This window comes from Phalacrocorax carbo, chromosome 2, assembly GCF_963921805.1.
Source record: "Phalacrocorax carbo chromosome 2, bPhaCar2.1, whole genome shotgun sequence".
NCBI classification, from domain to species: Eukaryota; Metazoa; Chordata; class Aves; order Suliformes; family Phalacrocoracidae; genus Phalacrocorax; species Phalacrocorax carbo.
In genome coordinates, this window is record NC_087514.1 from 151,129,803 (window position 1) to 151,153,261 (window position 23,459).

The 23,459-nt window shown below is 40.2% G+C and overlaps 1 protein-coding gene across 5 annotated transcripts in view; it reads left to right on the plus strand.

Moving 5' to 3' along the window:
• SVIL (supervillin) overlaps positions 1 to 23,459 on the plus strand; it is a 148,332-nt gene that overhangs the window by 14,513 nt on the left and 110,360 nt on the right. For 3 of the 5 annotated variants that reach the window (XM_064444898.1, XM_064444901.1, XM_064444900.1), the window contains exon 1: positions 22,518 to 22,589. In XM_064444898.1, the coding sequence (XP_064300968.1) occupies positions 22,526 to 22,589 (64 nt within the window). In that variant the 5' untranslated portion in view covers positions 22,518 to 22,525. Of the gene's footprint in view, positions 1 to 17,373; positions 17,463 to 22,517; positions 22,590 to 23,459 lie in introns of those variants that run through there. The other 2 variants (XM_064444899.1, XM_064444902.1) reach the window with 2 other exon arrangements.

The window sequence follows — 23,459 nt, forward strand, 5'->3', positions numbered from 1 at the left end:
TGTATTGGGGAGTAAATTAAAGAGAATAGGGAAGAAATGCTAGGGAGGAATGAGGTTTGAAATAACTATACTCAGGTCAATACAAAGAATACAAGTTTTGGGAAGCTTTGTTAAGTTCAGGCTGAGTACTTAAAAGTTTACTCGAGAGTAGTATGTGCTATTGCACCTGATGGCTTTGGCTGGCAATCATCAGTGAAGGCCTGCTTTTTCACCTAGTTTTGCAGTTGGGGATTTGCTTTGGCACAAAGGAGACAAGTGTCCTGTTTGAGTCAGCAGAATACAAGTGTCTGGCTGGAAATATTCCCAGCAATGATCTGATTCCTAGCCTTTTCTGTAAGTGCTCAATGGTGCCACCAATGCATATTTGGCAACAAAAGAGTTATGACAACCTGTGTAAACTCCAAAATTTTGAATGTCTCAAACACTTGAATATAGGGTAAAAGCTGGTCACTTGTAAACATTGGCTTGAAACGAAGTAATTGGATTTAACAAGACAGCTTGGTGGCTTGTCAGTTCCAAGTGTGCTGGCTTCCTAGGAACCGCCAGCTGACTTTGACAAAGCTATTGCTTCTGCTGCTGACTTTGTAGCATCACAGGTGCAGCTTGGTAAGTTGACTGCCAGTGGCTGGCCCTGCACACCTACTTCACAGCACTGGAGCCTTGTCTCCTAAGACTTCGTCTTTCAGACCAAGATATCCAGATCATTGCTAGGCTTTGTTTACAAAGGACACCTAAGCTGTCTCTGGCTGCTGCAGGTGTTGAATTGCCTGTGATTGAGAAGACGGGGCTGTCTTATCAGTACATTCTCCAGGATAATTCATATATATGTTTTTGACCAAAATAAAAAAGCCTCTACCTTCTTTCACATCTTAACAAAACTTTTGTTTGTTATAGAGTAAATTGAAGTATTTGAGTTAAAGCAAAAAAACCCACAACAAACAAAACTATTTAATTTCTCACTTCATTCTGGCAGTAGATGCACATCCACTGTGCAAAGGGGCGACTTATGGTTGTGTTAAGCTCCAGACGTGGGAGGCTGTTTTGCATTACAGGTGGATTTAATCAGTTTCAGAGCCATCTGGCAATACTGCTTGACTGCCTTGAACTTTATGTGTATAAACAAACCTCAGTCACAGCTTTCATTTTAAGGAGTGTCCTGAAAAGATTCTTATTATTTTTTTTTACATTATTGTTTGGAGATCATATTGTCCAAAATATTACATAATTCAGATCTGAGCTTTAGACTCAAAGTCAAGGTAAGATCTCCATAGCAAAGTCCATGTTGTTCAGAGATGTTCCAGTGTTAATTGTTAACAGAGATGTCCTCCCTGCTCAACTAAGCTGCAAGGTTTGTTAGCTGAGCACTGCTTACAGCACTTCAGTTGTTCAGTTGCTATTTCTGATGTCTCACAGACCAACATATTTAACTTAATAGATGTGACATGGAGGACCCTTATCCTGAAATGTGCTGCTGGAACTTAGTTGGGACTGTTTGGATTATGTTCACAAATATTACCTTGTATTTTTTTCAGATTTAATTGCACCATCTATTTGGTCCATTCTATTTAAATAGTGTGCTCAAATTAAAGGAAGGGGAAGAAACCAATCTTACTTTGATCTTTGAGTACAAGACCTGATATTACTTGGTTGTTCATGGCAACCTGACTATTATGTTTTGGATTTTTTTTAATCCTCTTAATAGCTTCTGTATTGATGGCTTTTGTTTAGAACAAGCCTGTATTTGTGTGTGCACCTGATTCAACAAGAATCACTCTTCTGTTCCAGTCATCTTGGGCACTTGAGACTCTTGCTTCATCTTGTCTACTGCCTTTGCCTTGTTTCTGTTTTTCTTGTGTGGCACTATCCATTTCCAAAACCTTGGGGAGAGGTTTTCGGCTACGGCTCTTGCTCTCATACATAAGTTAGTCTTCAGTCTTGTTCCGTACTTGCTCAGTGAAGAGAGCTATCTTAGTTGTTGTTGAGGAAGCTGAGATGGTTTGAGGAGCTGTGGATCAGAAGATAACTGTAGTTGTGTGAGAATTCCTTTGTTATCCGGTGTAAGATATTGTTGTCACTAACAGCAATTGAGTATTTTTGAAAACTCAGGCGAACATAAGTGCAATAGGCTACATTAATCCAATGTGTCCCTAATTATGTTGGTTTTTTTAAGAAAAATACATTTTTTTAAACTTAGAGGAATTCTTACATTTATTGAATTTATTTTTTATGAAGTTAATTTCATTCATGAGGGTGATGTTTTCAGTCATGCTGTCACAAGATGCTTAAGCCCAGGAGATAGATCTAAACACAGGGAATATGTCTTGAATACATCTTTAGGTGATGATCTGAATAGGCTGGTGCACGACCTACTAGTTAATGACCATGCAGCATTAGTCATGTCCTTCTACCTCATCTGAGAGCGCTAAATGTTTAATATTCCTTCCATTTCTGAATCTGGTCTTTCTGGAGACTGTAATTAGTTGTGACTTATCTTTGGTAGGATATTCAACTTATGGTCTGTTTCTGTCATTAGTCTGTTCTTGGGTGTTTGGGGGGTTTTCTTTGGGGCTTTTTTTTTTGGGCTGTGTGTTCCTCCATAACTTGCTATGAAGACTTCGACTTCATTCCTAGACACTCAGGCCATGTCCAATTGATCCACATAGTCCCAACAGCCAAGATATCTTGTGTTCTGTTGGAGTTGGGTGATGTGCTTGTGCATTTTAGGATGATGCATAATAAACTGACCAGGAGAGATGATAGGGGGTGGGGTCGGTGGGGAAGAGAGGAAAATAGGATTCTGAATTAGGGGACCTCTTGCTAGCTTTATGGAAAGAGCTGCTGGAAAGCAAGTATACTTTTAAGTTACTCCTTTTCTATTATGGGTCTCAAGAGCTGCATGGCTTTAATCCTCATTTAAAACTTTTGGGATTACTCTGCTGTTCCTGGTTTTATCCAGATACACAAAGCCATTAAGCCATTTTGCCATTGCTGTGCTGATGCACTGAATGATACTGTTTCAGCACAGAGATGTAGTAATTGCTGGTCTGACTTAGTTGTGATACATTGGCCATTTCCTGCCATCTCTGCCAAACCCAAATTTGATTCCTCCTTTGCAGACATGTAAAAGGACCACGTGCTAACGCTCCTGTGCAAAGCAGACCTTACAGTATAGCTGAATGTAACTGAAGATCAGAGCTACCTGTCAGATTATATAGTGTGTGATATATGACGGAACACATGGAGACCAATTTAATGGAAACTTGGTCTGTTGTACTGCTGAAGGCTTTGAAATCAACCCTAATTGCCCAATTCAAGTGAGAAGGCTTTCATTCAGCAGAGACTTTAATACAGTTTGTCCTTCCTTCCCTCTCCCATTTTTTATTTGTATAAGACATTGCTGGACCACTTCCGTGTTGGCTGGCCAAGCACTTGGAGTTGCTGACCACTCTAGCACTTCTACCTTTGCCTGACCTCCACCAAATCCTCTCCTTTAGCCACATTTGCAGTATCTTTTCTGGCCAAAAGAAAGCATGCACATCTTATTTGTATTCCATTTTTTTGGTTTGTGCATCACTTGATAATTTTGTTAGAGTGGGGCAGCGGTGTGAGTTTGGAAGGAGGACATGAGTTCTGTGAATGATATTGTCTCAACAAATTTTGTCTCTACAGGTAAAGGCCCAATGAGGGTCAAAAAAAAAAAAGAGCTCGTGGAGACTGATTTGAAAAACTTTATGTTCAAAATTGGACAATTATTACATGTAGAACTGCCTTTTAAAAAAGATTTCTCTTTTTTTATTCTTTTTTTAATTCTTGAAGTGTAGAAATGGGCACTTGTCTCTGTTATCTACTTTGTCAGTGCTGGCAAGTTAAAAACTGCGTTAATTGTGATGAGCTGGAATTCGAGCAGTGGTGCTACCATTGGCTCCCTTGCTACCTGCCACTTTCTGTGCTTGATGCAGCAAGTCTGTTCCTCTGTGGTCCTGAGGTAAACAGTTGTGATAACTGCCCCTTCTCAGCATATAAGTAGTACAGCATCTTTAAAGCAATGAATATGTTATGCTGCTAATGGCTTTGTGCTGACTAAATTAAACGGAAACTGAGCAGTTCCTCACTTAAAATGTGCTCGAGATCTTGTTTGTAAACCCTCTTAGAGATGAATGATGCATCTGATTTTCAGTATTTCTCCTATATTTAAGTACTGAGGGAGACAGTAAAGTACCAATATTGATGAAAGCAGGTGAAAGCTGATTTGTTTTGGAGAAAGGGAATGTACTGTGGTTTGAAGGAGTGACTCTCTAGACCTTAGTGCTTGGTATTAACACTGAAACTTCCCATACTTTGGATGCCAGACTTAAGTTATGATAAGGAGGTAGCATGCCAGTAAAATGAGTCGAAGAAGTGAGAGAGACTAGGCAAATCAAATAAGTTACCTTGTGGTAATGAAGTCTTGAATGTATGGAGTTTTTTGAAGAGGTAGTTGAGAACTCTAATCTTCAGCATAATCAAATGTGTCTTCTGAAGGAAAAGATTGCTATTATTATGAAATCAGAACATGCAAATGTCTCTGAGCCTGAAGGAATGTCTCAAAAAATCCATTTTGAAAACTTGGAGGACAGTCTAATGAGCATATGTGGAAATCTGCTCCATAGTACTTAACTGGGTTGGCTGAAGTCATTGGTTTATATGCTGATGATGTATCTCTTTCATAAGTGTTGCTGCTTGACAAGTCTAAGAACATTATAATTTGGTTTTGCAGTCCTTTCAGAAGGTGTCCTACATAATTGGTTCCCCTGCCAGAGGAGCTGAGACAGACACCGTAATGGAACTACCTCTGATATAATATTTTAGTTGTATTGAAGCTTATTAAACAATGAAAACTTTAAATCTAAGATCATATTTTATTTTTGCTAGGATTGGCATTTAATTACAGGTGTGCTCTATTTCTAGGGGATGTATGAGAAAATTTTGAGAGTTGAAAATGTTCTTGCTCAGATACAGAGTTGAGCATGGCAATTTACTGCCAGTCTCAGTAGGCATCAGTGTTTGCCTGTGTTAGGATATGAGTTAAAGATGGACTACTGTGACTTGAGTCAATGGCAGCTGGTTTTCAAATATGAAAGGAATCTTCTGTTTGCCAGGTGCATCTTAGTCAAAGTTGCTGAAGTTATTTGAATGTACAGTCAGTGAAACCTGTACACAGGGTCCTATGTAGAATATAGGCTATTTGTCACTGGGATACCCATGCTGATACTGTCTAGAGCATGTGGCAATCACTGCACTTTACTTTTTTTAAATTGGATTTGGGTGATGAACTAGTTTATGTAGCTAGTGCTTGGCTTTTAGTTTGGTATATGTAATTGATATGTAAAAGATGAGGAAGGAGTTCAAGCTGAAGATTAAGGAGTTGAGTGTGACTAAGAGAGCTCAAGCAATGTGATTTGCCCTCTGAACTCATGACTGAAGCTCCGACTGTAGTACATGTTTCTGTCCTGGGGCACTGTCAGAAGAGATTCCCACCCATTACTGCACACTCACACATGTCAGAGGTAACTCTCTTATAAGAGTGCACATTGCAAATATGCACAGTCCTGACTTATAACTGAGGTCTGGCTGAGCAGAACTGTGCAAGTGCAGGTTAGAAGTCACTCAGATAACATAAATCCAGAACACTTGGGTCTGCCAGCTGGCTGACACATGAAGTGGGTGTTTTACAGCACATACTCTCTAAATTGTGAAGAAGAGATTGAAAACAATAGTTGATTCCTAGATTTGCTGTAAACTGTTTTACTCTCTGTATTGTGCAGTTAATGGTTTTTTTCCCTGCTTTTTTAGCCTGTAGGTAGGGAAATTCCCTTGAACTTAGATGAAATTCAGAGATCATGCAAATTGTTACTTCTTGCATTCATTGATGTTCTTACTCTTCCACGTTCAGCATAGTGCATTACCTAGATGAGAGGGAATTGCCTTTTTATGATGTATAGCTTTTCAGAAGCTTGTTACCAGCCTAAAAACCGGTCACTCTGTCATTTAAAGTGAAGCGTGGCAGTCTAAAACTTGTATTAAAAAAGGAAATAAAATTTACCTTTTATGTTGTAGCCCTTTTTATATGTTTCAGAAAATGCACTTACCTGCTGCTGCCTAACTGGCAAACTGAACATCTGCCCTAAGCATGTAGGTTACAAATTTGCATGGAGTTGGGGAAAAGCAGGGTAGGACTGAGCTGGTGTCTCTGCACTAGAGTTTCTCAAGTGTCTGAAACAGAGAGGTCTGCTCTTGTTCAGATGTCCTCCCCAGCAGTGAGGCGGGAGGAGTGCAGGCTGAGCTTGCCAGCAATGATAAGGCCTCTGGATGGTGATCACAGTAAACATGCTGCAAGAATCACAGCCCTGCTTTCCCAGGAGTCAAGTGAAGCAAGGATGTACTTCTGTCACTTGTTCCGTTGGAAGCTTCTTGCCACGAGCAGCTAAATGACATGCAGAGCAGCCAAACTATGGCACTTCCAGCGTTACTGGTGTTCTGGCTTATGGTACTTGCTCCCATTTTCAAAACTGGATTTGTTAGCATAGGCAGACTACTTCAATCTGAAAATGTAAAAATCTTATCACAAGTACTTCTTGAGTTGTAATAAACATAACTTTCCTTTACAACAAGAGCTGCATATCATGCTTGCTTTTTCCCCCCCAGTGTTTATTCAGTGGCCTGCCAAACAGCACAGATATCTTCTGGACAGATCTACGCAAAACTGGCAAATCGAGTGGTAATGACGTTGCTTCCATTAAATTCAGGCTATTGTCTTCTACATAGAGTATTCATGGCTGTATTACTGACTAACAAGGCTGCTCTTGGCTGCTTTTGGCTACAATGAAGTACACCACAAAATTGCTCTGATCTTAGACTTAAGCTATAATGAGACAGCTACCTTAAAACAAAAGAACCTAAGTCCATAAATAAAGTCTAAGCAACATAAACTTTTTAATAGCAGAGACAGTTATCAAGGAATTATGCAAGTCTCACAGGACTAGATAATCTCTACCATAATTATGTCATCCGCCAAGTGAGTAAGATTTCCAAAGCTTAGCTCATGAATGAGACCGTATTGTTTGTGATGTGATTTCATAAAACAAATGAGGAGACTAAAGGCTCCAGAGGCTACTTAAGGTTTTGCAGATGGGTTAATGGCTACTATTTAATTGTTTAAAGTATATGTGAGGAGATACAGGGTAGCTATAGAAAGAATGTCTGAGAAGGAAACTTATCGTTAGGTTTGTGCTGAATTTCTTGACTAATATAGCTGTGTTTCCAACATGACACTTCTGTTCAAAATAGCCATTAAATGTTGAATGAGATTTTTGCTACTTATTCTGCTAGATAATATATGTTGCTAATGTCTACTGTATTCTAATCATGCTAATAAAGTGAACGTTTGCTGTGCTGTTTCTGGTTCTGCTTTGTTAACACATACCTCTTCTGATCCTATACATTCTGTCTAATTTGGCTACCTAAGGCAGCTGTGCCAATAGAAGAACTGGGAAGCAAACAACACTTGCAGCAGTCTAGAAAAAAATGCTCCCCAGAACATGGGTGTTGGAGGAGAGATAGCTGAGGTGTTTGGCCATGGGGTTGGTGGATTTCCTAATAGATTGTCTTTCCTGGCCTTTGAGGTAGCCAGCCCCAAACAGCAACAGAGGTACAGCCACTGCACTGAAGATCATAGGAAGCTGTAGCTTCTCTTTGGGGTGCTTTAAGAATGGATTTGGCCTCCTCCCTTTCTTGAGAGAGGAGAAATGAGATGTCCCAAAAGCTGAATCTTACTTAGGCAATCTCCTGAAGAGTCTGTCTTGCCTTTTCCCTTTTTTATGGCCAAGTGTTGTCTTGTCAAGATAAAGCAGCATGCATACTTCTGATACAGGAATTTGCACTTGTTCTGATGAATTTGCTGTGTGATGCCCTATATCAGAATGCAGAAGGAATAACAGAAACAGCAGCAAATGGTCATCTGAGAACCACATAATCACAGAATGTCCTGAGTTGGAAGGGACCCACAAGGATCATCGAGCCCTGCATAGGACAACCCCAAAATTCACACCAGGTTTCTGAGGGCGTTGTCCAAGTGCTTCTTGAATAGCGACATGACTGCTTCCCTGGGGAGCCTGTTCCAGTGCTCCACCACCCTCTGAGGGAAGAACCTTTTCCTAATATCCATCCTAAACCTCCCCTGGCACATCTTCCAGCTGTTCCCTCAGGTCCTGTTGTTGGTCACCAGAGAGAAGAGATCAGCGCCTGTCCCTCTTCCTCCCCTTGTGAGGAAGCTGCAGACCACGATGAGGTCTGTCCTCAGCCTCCTGTTCTCCAGGCTGAACAAACCAAGTGACTTTAGCCACAACTCATACGGCTTCTCTTCTAAACTCTTCACCAACTTCGTTGCCCTCCTCTGTAGTAGCTTTATATCCTTAATGCACTGTGGTGCCCACAACTGCACACAGCACTCAAGGTGAGGCCGCACTAGCGTAGAGCAGAGCAGGACAATCCCTTCCCTCGGCCGGCTGCAATGCAGTGCTTGATGCACCCCAGGGCACGGTTGGCCCTCTTGGCTGCCAGGGCACGCTGTTGGCTCATGTTCAGCTTGCTGTTGACCAGAACCCCCAGGTCCCTCTCCAAAGAGCTGCTCTCCAGCCTCTCGTTCCCCAGTCTGTGTGTACACCCAGGGTTGCTGTGCCCCAGGTGTAAAATCCGGCACTTGCCCTTGTTAACTTAATATGGTTGGTGATTGCCCAGCTCTAGTAATTTTTCTAGATCTCTCTGCCCTCAAGAATGTCAACAGCTCCTCCCAATTTTGTGTCATTGGCAAATTTAGTTGAGCATGCAGACTTGTAGAAGGCAAGGCCCCTTCTGAGCCTGTTCCCTCTTACCTCCTTTATACTGGAGCTTCCTGCAGAACAGAGGCTTGTCCTGGAATCTCTTGCCTCAGCCTGGATCCCTCTGTAAGCTTTATTTTACTTCAATAAGTCTCTGACTTGAAGTCCTTAGAGAACTTAGAAATTTAGGTGGTGGGAGCCACTGCCTTGTCCAAAATGGGTATTCTGTAGAAAAAATTGCCTTCCTTAGGCATATAATCTAAAAAATTGCTCCAGTGAGTTAACATGAATATGAGTGCCTTTTTAAACTTCAGTTATTCATCTTCATGAGACTGCTGTGAAATCGGGGAGTTCACAATCTTGAATGATGGACTGGGAGCTGGATTATGGGGGCTACCTACCATGTTCTCACCCACGTGTACCAGCTTCCCCCTTTGCAGCAGTCTGCTTTTCTGACCCCATATTGAATCATCTGTGTTTGATGTGTAAGGAAGCAATTAAATTATTTTTATCATTGCTGGTCTGAAATGAGTTGGTGCAGAGTCAAGCATGTTATGGAGCAGAGAAGGGATAAACTCACGCAGCTGGGGAGGGGAGTGGGAATCTGGCAGCCAGCAGCTGGCTGAGATCACCGTGGAGCCACAGACCAACCCCGGTGGCTTCTCCAGGGTCACACAAGCTTCTGTCAGCAAGAAATTGAAACTGTCTCTCTTCTGTTTTAGGGTGCTGACTGCAGGTCTGTCACGTGTAATAACTGGTAGGAAGTGGTTTTAGATTTATTCTACTCAAATCTATTTGCTTGCAAATACAAATGTATGAATTAATAGATGCTTTCTAGTGTATGCCAAAATCCAAATGTACTAAGCTGGTCATAACTGTAGATCTTCATATGTAAGCTGGGTGCACTTCATGAGGAATACATAGTTAACTTCAGGTAACTTCCCCTTAGAAATGTGATTGTTGGATAGACTGATCTGTTGACTACAGCATGTTTATGTTTAAGGGTTACTGCCTCTTAAATAACGATAGCTCAAGAATTAGTGTCCAAAACAAATCCTTACGTGGTATTACATTGCCAACTCAGTGAAAAATCAGTCAGTATGTAGTTACCTGATAACGCACACAATCCGCAGCATGACACTTTATCAGTGGCCTAGTGCAAAATTCAGAATGGAGTATATCACTAACCCTGGACGCACAAATTTCTTAAGAGATAAAAGCCTTTTAAGCTATGTTCCTTATCATTAAGGCAGTACTGAATGTAAGGGTCTGAGGGCAGAGCTTAGGTCGTGTGTTCTGGCATCAATTTCTGTGCTGTATTCTTGTTTGGATTCATTTGGGAAGGAATTAACTAGGAAATGTCTTTGAAGAGTTTAGAGCTCTTTGCTGGTTCTGAAACTGTCTGCTTCACTCCTGTGTTTTTACAGTTTCTTTAGAAAAAGGGCTATAAAAAAAAATTCTGGACATGATTATATGTAACATATGTTCATTTTTTTTACACAGCATACTGCACTTAATTCAATTTGAAGGGCATTCTCCTAGCTCTGGCAAATTTTGTCAAGCTACCATTTGACTTAATTTCTGTTAATTTTTTTTTTTTTACTTTTATTTCTTGAAACCAAAGGAAGCTTGTTGCAGTTAAAAAAAAAACCCAAACAGTATTGGAAAAATCTGTCTCCAGCAATCTAATATATTGTCTGATGTTCTTCTAGGAACAAATGCATCATGTGGATTTTTATGTAGGAGGGTTTTTAAACTTTTAATGGTTGAGTGTTAGCCACAAGGTTCATATGACATGACAAATGTGTAACATCTGTGTACTGATGCACGTCACTTCTAAAAGTCATTCCCAACGCCACCTGCATTGAATTAAATACAGGAATTTAGGGAAAAAATAGTTGGTAGAACACATTCTGTCAAATACAATGGCAAGAATCTGTTATGCAAACTGTCAGAGCTCACTCACACACTTCTTATTGAGACGTCTGTCTGATGTGCCCCCTTTGGACTGGGAGAGTGGTATCGTGCTTTCCCAATCAGTGGCAAACTATTTTATAGATAGAAATGACAGTTTAGCATAAGGGATTTCTTGATAGAGTTCCTTGTCTGAGCGATATATGGGTTGTATGTGGGGTAAGTTGCTGGCTGAGTTGGCATACCTGAATTGAAAATGAAGTGTGGCTGAGTGGCTTTGATGAGGACCTCTCATATTAAAACATGAATCTTATTCATAACTCTGCCTGAAATGACCTTACTTAGTGACCGATATCCTTGTAAATCCTGAGTGCTACTGTTTGACTCCGTGCTATAACTGGAGTAAGAGTTTTTGGCTATAAAATGGTTGTGATGTAGAAAAGAAAAGCAATTCTTATAGGTAAGATTTGAGCTTCAGCATTTTGGACCGGTAGCTAGCAATCCTGCTTCTTCTAGACTGCTTACCAAGATGCATGAAGGGTGCTGTACTTCATTACGACTTGTACACTTGGTGCTATCACCTCAGTGTGACAAGAGAGCCTGCCAGGTTTAGGTTTAGGTTGCAGCATATGGTACATCCAAAAAGCAGACTTCAGGATGCAGGTCACAGCTTACACTGAGGTGGGATTCATCGTTGTGGTGGCAAGAAGGTCACTGCTGTGCAGAAGGCAAGCGTGGTAGATACTAATAGTTGTCTTCCTAATGACTTGCATGTATTTCAAAAGTGGTCTGAAACTTCAGATATTTAGGTTTGAACACATCATTAAGTAGTTTTTTGTAAGTAATGCAAAGCTATTCTTTCAGATGTTGTCATTACAGATAAGGATTTATTGAATTCCGGTACTTACAGCTAGAAATCAGTCTTAAAACTTTGTCCTTACTTCCTAGGTTATCTTCAGAGACTCGAATCTGGGAATGCAAACATAAAGGACCTCCTTTAGTTGATCTGAACTTGGTTTCAAACAGCTATCTCTGAAATGATTTCTGAATACTTCCTTCATACATTGAAATGTGCTTGTCTCTTTTTGAACTTAATGTTTCTGAAGCTTTTAATATCTTGTTCAAAAGAGATTGTAGTTTATAAGACTTTCTAGTCTAGAGTGCATGTAAAAGCTCATGTTCCAACATAGCCATGTACACCTGGATTTCAGAAGCAGTGTGTACAGACATTGGAAATCTTGGACACTTTGAAAATGTCACTTCACTTGGAAGCAGCTTCTGAATGATGCACTGCTTTTAAAGGAGGTGTAAGAAATGATCTGAAGTAGAGGTAACATCTCTGGGATTTGTTGTCCAGAGTCAGGTGCTTAGGACAGATGTTTAGGGAGTGTACAGAAGTGGTATACAAGACCTAAATAACATGGGCATCCATTTTAATTGTCCTGTTCAGCAATGATGTCTTAGAATTTGCTATGCTTTCATTAAATAGTTTTTATCATAAAACTATAGTTAGCTCATAACAAAATGCAGATTCTTTAATCATTAAAGTTGGGGTGGAAAGTTTTTGTTTGGGTTTTAGGTTGATAGGTTTGAAACGAACTTTTTTTTTTTTCTTTTCAAAATCTATTGGTCAAAACCAACCAGCCACTCTCCCACCCCAGTCTGCCAGGACTCTCTAAGAGGTCACCGCCCACATCTGGCTCTGTCTGTGAGCCCTGTGTCTTTAGTAAGTGAGGACCAATGACGATTTTTATACACAATTCCAGCAGGCTTCTTGTCTTGAGTGCTGGCTACAATAAGTATATCTGAGTCAGCAGCTCTGTCCACATGTCCTCTGAAAGGCTGATACAGAACCTGGGCTGATCTGATTGTGATCTGTCAGGTACAGGACTTGCCCAAGCTGAGCATTACTATTTGAAATGTTTTTTAACTGAGCTTTGTAAAACTGTAGTTAGGAAACAATTCTGTTCATCCAGAATGTTTAAATGTTAAATTAAGCTGGTGTTCAAAGTAGTTAAATGCGGCTTTAATGTAAATTACTTTATGTAAACACAGCTGTAGCATCATATCGTGAGAAAAATTTAAGTTTTGTAACTCTTTTTACCTGTGCTCCAGTTTTGTTAAACAACTGAGAGTAATGCTGCAAGGTCCTTCTGACTTCAGTCTATTGTACCACATGAAAAGGTCATTCAGAGTGCTAGAAAAATTAATTTGATAACGTTTTCTAAGGCTTTGAGGAAACTTCTGATGCTTGAGTCTTTATTACACTAGAGGTCAGTGTATGACGGGAGCTTCTGTGAGGTGGTGTAGAGTTTCTTGCAGAATCCTATTTTGTCAAATTTGAAACCAGATTCTAAGAGAAACTGTAGCCTACTACTGTGGAAAAACTTCACATTAACATGTCTTATGACTTTCTTGGCTAAAGGGCTTTTTTGAGCTTCCTGCTTTTAATTCTCCTTGCTGAAGGAGTATTTGGCAGGTATCAGTAACAGCACTTTAATGTGGTAAGCATGATTATGTTCACTCAATTGTTCCAACGTGCACCTCAAATGTTTATCTTGCATTGGAATAACATGACTTTTTGGTTCAGATATACTTCTATATGCCATGCTATTTATAGGAGTCATCTTTAACTTGTGCACTGTACTTATTAAGGGCATGGTGGGAGAACTGCACATGCGCCTATTATTCTTAGTGTAGCTCTCAACTTCCTGGGTGCTGAGCTGCTAACTTTCATGTGAATGGCTTCATGTTTGGGTGTCGAGGGAAGTATGATCAGGCATGATTCTATCATGATACTTGTAGAGATTGTCTCCTCAGTAGGTCGTCTTCAGTTCTCCAGAAAAGTAATTTCTTTAAATATCTGGAATGTGCAAAAGCAGATTCTTTCCAAAAACACCATTGGGCAGGGGGACTAGAACAGATGGTCAAACTATGACAGTGTTATGTGAGGTCAAATGGGAGAGAAATGCACTGAAGGAGAGTCTTGCTGACTGGAGCAGATTACATCACAAATGACAATTTAAGTAAGATGGTGGAATAGGGAAAAATAACAGCAGGGTGGATTTGAGCTCTTGAGTGTGTTTTCTAAGATAACTAGCTACAAACAAAAGTGCCTGTATCCTGTTACTCTTGTGTAGGGTTCTTCTGAAATACCTGGAAAACAAGAAAAATAAGAACATGGGATGTTAAGAGTTTACAGGATAGCAACAATTTAGAGGGTAAGTGCAGGCATAGAGCTGAATTTTACTATTCTTAGGTGATGTTCTGAGTGTACAAGAGAGACCTGGACAGATGCAAGTCTTTGGCCTTTCTTTTTGGTGGGGTGAAAGGCGGAGGGGACACTGTAAAAGCATAACCAGCAGTCTGGAAATCTCCTTTGCACTTGGCCGCTGCCCAGTATGTTTTGTTACATGCCTCTGGAGCATTAAGGATGACACCTCAGTTGAGACAGTGTGAAGGAGGTGTTAGACTCTGGTTTAATTGAACTCTCTATGAGGATTCCTGGCTTCATAGGAAAGTTGTTGCACTCTTCTACCTCTTTCCCAGGTTTTTCCAGGCTGCAATTTTTTTTATGAATAAAGAAATAAGAAATGAAGATGTACTAAGTTGTTGCAGAATGAGGCCTTATCCCATCCTTTTGACATTGGAGGGATGCAACCTTAATTTGTTTCAGTGAAACTCTTGAAGGTTTGTTCTGCATGTAAGAGCTCCAGAACTGCAAGGCTTATCTTAAAGAAGAGAAGCTGTTGTAGCTGTTCTGTAGGCAGTCTAGTGAATAACCTGATGGGTCACTGCAGATTCTTGCAGAGCTGTTGTATTTCTGTCTGCCATGCACATAATGACAGTCTTTCCTGGTTCAGCTCTCAGATGTTAAAATAGTCCAAATATTGATGTTATCTGCATGCAGAAGAATCTTTGTGTAGAAAAACTGGAAGTTTGATTATTCTCCTGGATCAAAAATGATGGATCTTTGTGGCTAAGCAGAAGCAATTACCCACTAGACCCTTTTTCTAGTTCATAATATCAAGTATCCAAATAATATTTTGATGTCTGTCTTTCCTTCGTGATGTACTGACTGATTCCAGGATCCATCTATTATGTAATAAAGCACAGTCTGTCAAAAAGGCAAAAATCGATGTTTGGTGTCTTTTCCTGCTTTTATTCTAAATGCTCAAAACGTGGGCGTTGTCAGATATATAGATCAAGTGGCTTGCTGGACACTTCTCAGGTGAACTGGAGAGAGTGCAGAAATTGCAGCCAAGGTCAGTCTTTAAAAGGTTGGCATTCAGTTGCCAGTTCTCAAATTTTGTTTTCAATCTCAATGTTCCCTGGTAGATGCTCTGTATTTCTTAGGCCTTGTGTTCTCATCATGTGTTCTTGCCAAAACTTCTTGTAATACTTCTGACACTAACAAGGATGTGTAGAATATAGTGTCATAGGCAAATATATAAAAAACCCCAACCCAACTCTGTCAGGATAGTTCAACTCACACCAGATATTCAAGATCCTTTAAAAGGATAGACTGACAGGCTTCAAAGCTGCAGGCCTTCAAAACTGCAGTGCTGCGGTCTTTTCTCTCTTGTTCCAACACACAAATGTAGCATTTGCCAAATCAGAAGAAATAATGAAATATGCTAGTGGAATAGTCGCAGTGCATACCAGGTTTAAGGCGTGCTGTGCATCATAAATGTCACCTCTTCCCACCTCACCGTGGTTTCCAGGAAACCCATAGTTGACTGAAACCATAGCTGGATTTCTAATTCTTGGCTTTTCTGTCTTTTAAAAATGTTGATATGTAAAAAGGAAGAAGGGAGGAACAGTAGAAGTATTCAGGCAACCCTAAGGCTAAGTAGCAAGAAGGAACTCGGTAGCTGTGATTATGTGAGGGTGGAAGAATTAGTTTATCTTTCTTTCAACTGCCCCTTGTCATCCACCTTTTTTCCTCAACTTTTCTACCAGGCTGAAGTGCATCGCCCCTCATTTACCCTTCCAAAGTACAGGAAAGCCCATTTGAGGTGAATGAAAGTTGGAAATGGGAAGACAATAGCATGTGGTTTACCATATTCTGGGAACTTTAGGCTGGTTTCCTGCCTGAAATACGAAGATAGACCATACCATGTGGGTAGACCATAAAAACTGGCTCAGTTAAAATGTGTGAACAGCTGTGTAACATTAGGGAGAAAACTGACCTAATTGCTGCTTTATCAGTTCCCATGGACTCTAAGGTAGTCTATGTTTGGCAGTTGTTTGTCTTCTAAAATCAGAATTTTTCCCAACTTGGGCAAAATTCCTGTCTTGTCTTTCTGTCTTTTCAGTTAATTATTTTTGTTTTGACCTCTTCTCTAGGTGCTGTTATTAGTGTCTGACATATTCAGCAGCTGCAGTGGAAGCAGAGCAATGACCTGACTGCTCTTAACAGTTGTTGCTCTGGTCACTTAGGATATCATGACTTCATTTTGTGCCTCTTAATAGATTAAAAAGGGAAGTTTAATAAAGCAGCAGTGAAAGTGAAAGCTGTATATTTGTAGCCTAAAAATATATGTAGGTGAGCTGAACCTTGCCCTGCAAGAGTAAAAATATTGTTTTAGCTACCAGCTATATTACAGGAGGGAGGCAATAATCTGTTCAACAGCACAGGCTGTCTCATGGAGTTCGTGTCTGCACTGGAGAATGCTTCACTGCTCTGTGGAAGGAAACAACTACACTGGTGGTACAAAATAGAGTAACAAGTCTTGAGTAGTTGATTATTCTGAGTTTTTATGAGTTCAGGCGTTTGGCATCCTTAAGGACAATGTGGTGCCAGGATAACTCAGCTAGTTCAGAACAACCTAACTTGGATACTGCATCAACATGAATCTCCACATGAGCTAAATCACCCTGTGGCAAAGCAATTAGTGTTACAGGTGGAGTCAAAGATGGTTTGTATTTGCTAAAGAAGGAAATAAAAGTCATTGTGGTTCCAGGTGTCAACAGTCTGGCTGTGTAGCAGGTGTTGCCTGCAGAGCTGCACTTGCTTGATAGGTCAAGTGTTCTCCACTGGGAGATATCTCAGGTCTGTCTCCTGATTGCTGTGGTTCTAGGAAGAGAGCTGGCTCTTCTGGTTGCCTCCACTGGAGTTTAAAATTAAATATTTTGAGGGTAGTAGTCTTTTGGAAGATGCTGCTATTTTGTTGTTGTCTTCAGTGCTGCTTAACCTTAACAAAAGGTGTAATACAGGCTACTTTCTGTTAGGTGGTTAAGTGAAAGCTTGGCTTTTCTAGAGAAATTGGTAGTTAAAGAATATGCCTCATGTTAAAGGCTCAGATGCTAGTAACAGAAGGGTCAAGTTCCTCGGGGTTCCTAGCCAACTTGCAAGACCTCTCTTTCCCTGTGAATGTAGCTACAGTGCATCAATAGCTGGGCTTTGAAAAGTGCTGTTGCTTGTGATGATCTTGTCTATATGAATGGGCAAGGTAGGAATATATTCTAAACTGCTTCATTCCCTGTAGTCAGTCAGGTCACCCCCTGTATGCAATTGCCTGGTAGTTCTGAAGTTGTTTTCATACCCTGGGATGTACATCTGTGGTTCTTACCCATATTTTTTTGTGTTTCTTTCTTGTAGGAGGAGGACTGCCTTTTGGATTTTGAGCAACTTGGACATGGTGATGCAGATCTACCTAGAGGGTCAGGCCCGGATGGCTGGGATTTAAGGTGAGCCTGCGCTGAAAAATGGATGCAAATGTGAACCAAGAACTTTGGATTGTTGCTTTTCTTGTTTGTTGTTTGTTTTTTTTTTCCTGGCATTGTTGGTATGAAACATTTAAAGAAGAATCTGCATGTGCCTCCTAGTACATACGTAGCATTAATAAAATGCAGTGATATAATAGTTAAGATCCCAGAGCAGCCTTTAGGACCTTCAGAAAAGCTGGATGGTATTTAAATACGTAGGAGGTGCTAACACTGCTTTAAGAAGAAATGTTATTCAATATGAAAGTGACAATAAGAGTTCCCAAAATTTCATCTCAGTATGCACTGAGAGGCAGCAGGCAGCTGAGATGGATCCCCTCTTCCAGCCTTTCTATCATTCCCTCTTTCAATTGTTGTATAACAAAATAGCTTCAGCTGTTCTAGACTATGGACAATTACTTCAAATGTAACATTTTCATTAACTACAGATCTGTAGCCTACCTTTCATGTTGCCCACTCTTCACTTTGGAGACTTTTGGTGATATATTTGGAGTTTAGATTTGATTCAGTTTTTTTTCAGTTCTTGGCTATGGGAAAGCATTTCCCTAAGCACAAATAACCCAAGAACAAAAGGGACCTTTTTTGTGTGTGTGTAAGTTTGTGTAGCAGGTTCTGTCAGTCCCATAAAGGCATAGGTCCCATATCTTACGTAGTGCATGGGATTAATCTTGCTCTTGGAGAATTGTGAAATTTTTCTGACTGGAAAAATGTGAGTTCTTGGACATGATCAGAAAGATCTCACTGGTTTGTATCAACCAAATAATATATAGATGATCTATCTCTGACTTTCCTGAAACAGAACTCACGTCTAATTCTGGCCATACTGCCTGGAAAGAGCTGTCACACTACTAGTTCTCTTGCGTCCTGTAGCCTGTGTTTTTTCTCAGAGGTATGGTAGGTACTGTTTCAGTTGTTGCTCCAAAATTATTTGAGAACTGTTTTCCCTGCACCTTGCCCTAGCTTCTGTAGGCTGGGGGAACACAGTACAAAGAGTGGAAGTTTGAATAAAAGCTTATTTTGCTGGTTTTAACATCTTATTTAAAAAAAGGAAGTGGAGGACTGGGGACAGTGCTTACTCTTACGTGTGCTCGAAAGCTTGAAAAGTTGGAAGGGCTTGCAGTAGAAAAGTGAAACCTAACCTTGATTCCTGAAGATTTGGGTTTGGAGCACGGTTGCAGGAAAAATTGATTGAATCTCAGCCTTTCTGAGTTAAAGCATTTGTATAAAGTCTCCTCCAAAAATGTTTAGAGCAAGCATATTTGCTTCACAGTTATTAGCTGTATACTTTCTGTTTTATGCAGTGAATAATTCAATGAAGGTGATCAGAATTAGCCTGTTCTTGCAAGGCTAAAGCATGTACTGAAGATTATGTGAAGAGTCCTGTGAATGTAGGTGTTTAAGGGTAATAAGTCCTTCTTCCAGTAAAGAATCAAGTCAAGCCTACAGAGAATTTCTTGCTGAACTTACTTCTTAGTATATAGCATCATAGAATGGTTGTAACGTTCGGAAGATGATGCTGTCAGACCATGTGAATGGGTATTCTGGCTGTATTTAAAAAAAACAAACCCAACAACTAAGATCTGTTAGGATTATTTAAGTAGACAATTTAAACAACCAGAGGTTGTTAACAGCACACAACCTGCAGACTTAACATGATTAAGATAAGACAAGACATAGTTTGAGAAGGTCTGATAACTGAACTGCAGGCTATTTGGATATATAATCTTCAGATGAACATGTTTTAAGTTCTTCCACAGCATCTTGCAATACTGTGCAGTTTTTACTGTAGCCATAACTGGCTTATAATATGTATTCAGTAAGCAATTACATGGACTCCAGCTTATGAGATCGTAAAATGATGGATGAAAATTGTTGAACTCTGGAGGTCGTGACCTAGCTTTCTACTTTATTGCTGGTATTGCATATGGGTAAGGCTGTCCAGTTCACTTCAGAGGCTGGGAAGCGTGCAAGGCATGATCAGATGAGTCACTTAAACTCTCTTTTCATAACATGTGAGAAGACACAGTTTATGAACAGGTTGGTGGTTTGTTTTTTTTTTTTAATTTACAGTGTGTTGACTTGCTAGCTGCACACTGTTTATCATGTACTACCTGTATTGTGGAATTTCCACAAAAGACAGCGAAGCCAAGGCTTCATGTGCAAGTTCCTGTGCTGTCTTGCTGCACACTTTAGCAGCCCTGCTTATATATGAAGAAACATGTGTTCCTTCTAATACTGGTTTATTTTTAATTACAGACATTTCAGCCAACTCTTGCTGTCTAATGTAGCTTGCAAAACAGTGAATTTTTTCACTTCTGCTGTCTAGGTTAGAATTGAAACACTGGTGGTGCCTGGTTTTTATGATCCCCTGTCAGTGCAGCTGTATCCTTCAGGTTAATGTCACATGTTAAACACCTGTGCTGTGTTCTCTCTAACCTAGCTGGAAACTTCATCCTCTCCCTTCTGAGGATAAAAGCAAAAACATTTAGTTCCTATTTATTTTCTCAGATGTCAGTAAGACTGTTCCTCCCTGCTATGGTTTCAATTCAACTTCCTTTCTGAATACTTTTTAGGCTGAATTATTAATATTTGCATTGTTTTAAAATAATTCAATGCAGTACCTTACAATCTCTTGATGACCCAGAAATTTTTTTTTGCTGTTTTGAGAACAGCTTTCTTGAACTTCTGTGCTTTACTGCTACAGAACAGTAGTAGCAGACTTCTTGCAAAAGCCAAGCTTAGAGGGATGTCATCCTATTGAAAGTGGTTTGCTCTTACACAACATATGATAATGCTTTTGTTAAAATGTGTGTGTTTGGCATAATATCTGTTGTGTCTGGTGCTCTCTGGCAATATTACTCACACTCAGTTTGCCTGAGGATGGAAGGGTTAATGTTGGATTAGCCTGGTGTCTTGTGCAGAGAGTCAAGGTCCTCAGCTGTGCTTGAAAGCTCTTAACTCTCTGCCTTGTTGGTAAGGACTGGTCTTTTGTTATTTTCTCCATACAGTTCTTCTCAGGCTTTGGGATGGCACTACTTGAAGGCATACTCAAAACTTTGATTTTTGTTGTAATGGATTTTTTTGTTTGTTTGTTTAGAGCATTGGAAATTTTTACTAAAATGTTGCCAGGTGAAAAATGGTGGGTTAGTGCAAAAAGTGCAAAAGCATCATCTTTGTCGCAGCATCTCTCTTCAAATTGATAATTATTGGTAAGAAAGGAAGCTATGCCTGGTGTCACTCCCAGAAGTTTAACATGCATCTCTGCACATGGCCTGGGCTGTTGCCAAATGTCCTTACCTATTATGGTCAACAAAACAGCATTCTGACTATTCGAGAGTTGTAAACTTTGGGTGAGATCACCAATCTGTTTAGTCTGACATCCTTTCTGACACTGTGTGCTTCTTCCTGTAGTAAGGCTTTTGAGGAGCAGCCTGTCCACCTGGGCCATTTCTTCCTAATTTCCATTCGGTGAAACATTTCAGATTTGCCTTTAGGATCTGAATTACTCATGCCTCTTTCCAAAGCTTTAATTGCAGTGTCCTACTGAAAATGTCAGAAATTTTCATCTTCAGGAATAGTTTGTTTCCCCCAAACTATAGTGATCTGAGTGTTGGTGGGAAGCCATGCAAAGTAAGGGAAGGTCAAGAAATCTGAGAAGCGATGACTCAATTGTACTTCTTTCTGCTAATTTATTTGAATCGTGGATTCTAACTTCACTAGTGGCTCTAGAAACCTTGGTGTTCGAGACTTGGAACTGATACCTTTTCTAAAAACAGAGGAGGGGAGGAGAGGGAGCACTCTGTTTATTTCAACAAGTACAAGCAACACTTCCAAAATACACTTGTGTTTGTATCGCAGAGTTATGAATCTTAGGTTATCTAGTGTGACTAATACGCTGAGACAGTACCATAATATGTCGATGCTTTATTTAGAAAAGGTTGCTCTTATGTGAGACAAGGAATGCCAGGGTTTCATTCACTGTGTTTGCTGAATCCCTAAGACAGATATCAAGTCTGTTGGTGGTTCATGCTACAAGATACAGAAACTTGCCTTTCAGGGTCTGGCTGCAAGTTCTTAAGGATTGTGCAGTACAGAAAGAAACAAAATCCTCTCCCCCTCTACCTTCTCTCCTTCCAAATGCACTTTTTAGGCAGTCCTATGGTTTGATCAAAGTTGTGATATCTCTTGATCAGATAGATTTTTCACTTAATTTTGGTGGTTTGTTTTTTTTTTTTAACAATGTATTATCTCCCTGGAGTGGTGGTTCACAAATATATTGTAACAGCTTTCTGAACTCTTCAGGCAGAGCCTAGATTATACCAGATGTTACATTTAAAGAACCCTACAAGTTGAGAAAAAAATTTCTTTTTCCTCACTGCAGAGTTTAACCTGTAGAGTCCAGGTGTGCGTCTTCAGTAAGACAGTAATCTTTTACTCTTCCATAAAATGGAAGAGCAAATCTTCCCTGGCAAACCAGGAGAGCCTCAGTTTTGGGCTTATATATAGTTTGCATTGAAGATCAGCTGGGTTGGACGGCATAGGCTTTGACACAAAACATATGGCTTTATTCCCACAGGCAGTGTGGCCTAACTGGGGATTATTGAAGTCTGTGGGATTGTCCTCCCTGATTTATCACCTTCTCATCGATTCAGAGCACAGGGAATTTTTTGACCCTGTGGCAATAACACCAACTGTAATATACATCTGATAGTGAAAGAAAGAAGAGTTTGTTCTCCTAGAAAGACACAAAGTGTTTGTGTTGGGTTTTTTTTGTTGGCTGGGGTTTTTTTGTTGTTTTGGTTTGTTTTATTTTTTAAAAAAGATAAATAAAAATCCTCCTTAGGTCATTTTAGGCTCTTACAGAAACTCGGATATGCTAAGTAAGTGTGGTTCCCTAGCTGAGCCAATAGCGATGGTCAGGCACAGGCAACACATTTATCCCACGAGAGGGAGGAGGGGTGAATGAGCTGGAAGATATAAGCTGAAACAAAGCCATGCTGTCCTTCTGAGTCATTCGCATACACTGGATGGGTAAGGCTTCCTGCTTCCTGGGACACAGAAGTGGGGTCATGATTCTAACAATGGATGCTGGTAAGTCACTTTTTATTAAATTTATCTTTTCTGGTAAGTCTCTCCTCCCCCCAGCTGAAAAGACGATATCTTTAAACTGGGAAGCTGAATTGTTAAATAAATACATGCTCATTCCAGAGTTCCCAAGCTGTGTACACTTTACTGTGTGTTACCCTGGTGTTATTTCTTGGTTGTTACTTGTTGAAGCACATATTCTCTCTTGCAATCCAAGACTTTGGTATCAAAAGTGTGGATGTTAATTTGTAATTCTGTCTTCATTGGGACAAAACCTGTGGTCTGAGAACTGCATGATGTCTCACTCTGATAACAGAGGTGGTAGTCTCTGGAAGATACATGCTAGATCTTATATTTGCTGTAAAGAGCTAGTGGTGAACTAATGTATTGGCTGTTTACAGAAGTTTTGTACTGGGAGGAAGAGGGAGAAACTGCTGCATTTCTGTGGCACTCAGTTCTGCTTTGTGTGTTTATACCCAAGGAAGTCTGTGTGAAAAGAGCACACATAGGATTTTTTTTTTTTAATTAGGTGTGAAAGTGAAATCTTTAACATAGTTTTCTGTGAGATAGGGAGAATGAATGCAAACCGTAAGATGTAGAGTGGTTTCTATAAAAGAAACAAGCAGTCCCAGTGCTGCTTCTTGAGAGGGGGTGTGTTTCCATGTCATAACTCACATCCTTCAAATTCCACAGTGATAAAAAGACCTTGGATTTTAAATGGTTATGGATAGGGCATAAAGCACCAGTGGTTGTGCTCTTGCAGCATGCTGACGGCTGCTCTTCCCCTCACCAGTTGCAAGCATGCCTGCTGCATTTTTAAGAGCTCTGTAGAACTTTTGTCAGCAGTTGGTTCAGTTACTCTTCTTCACTGCAGTG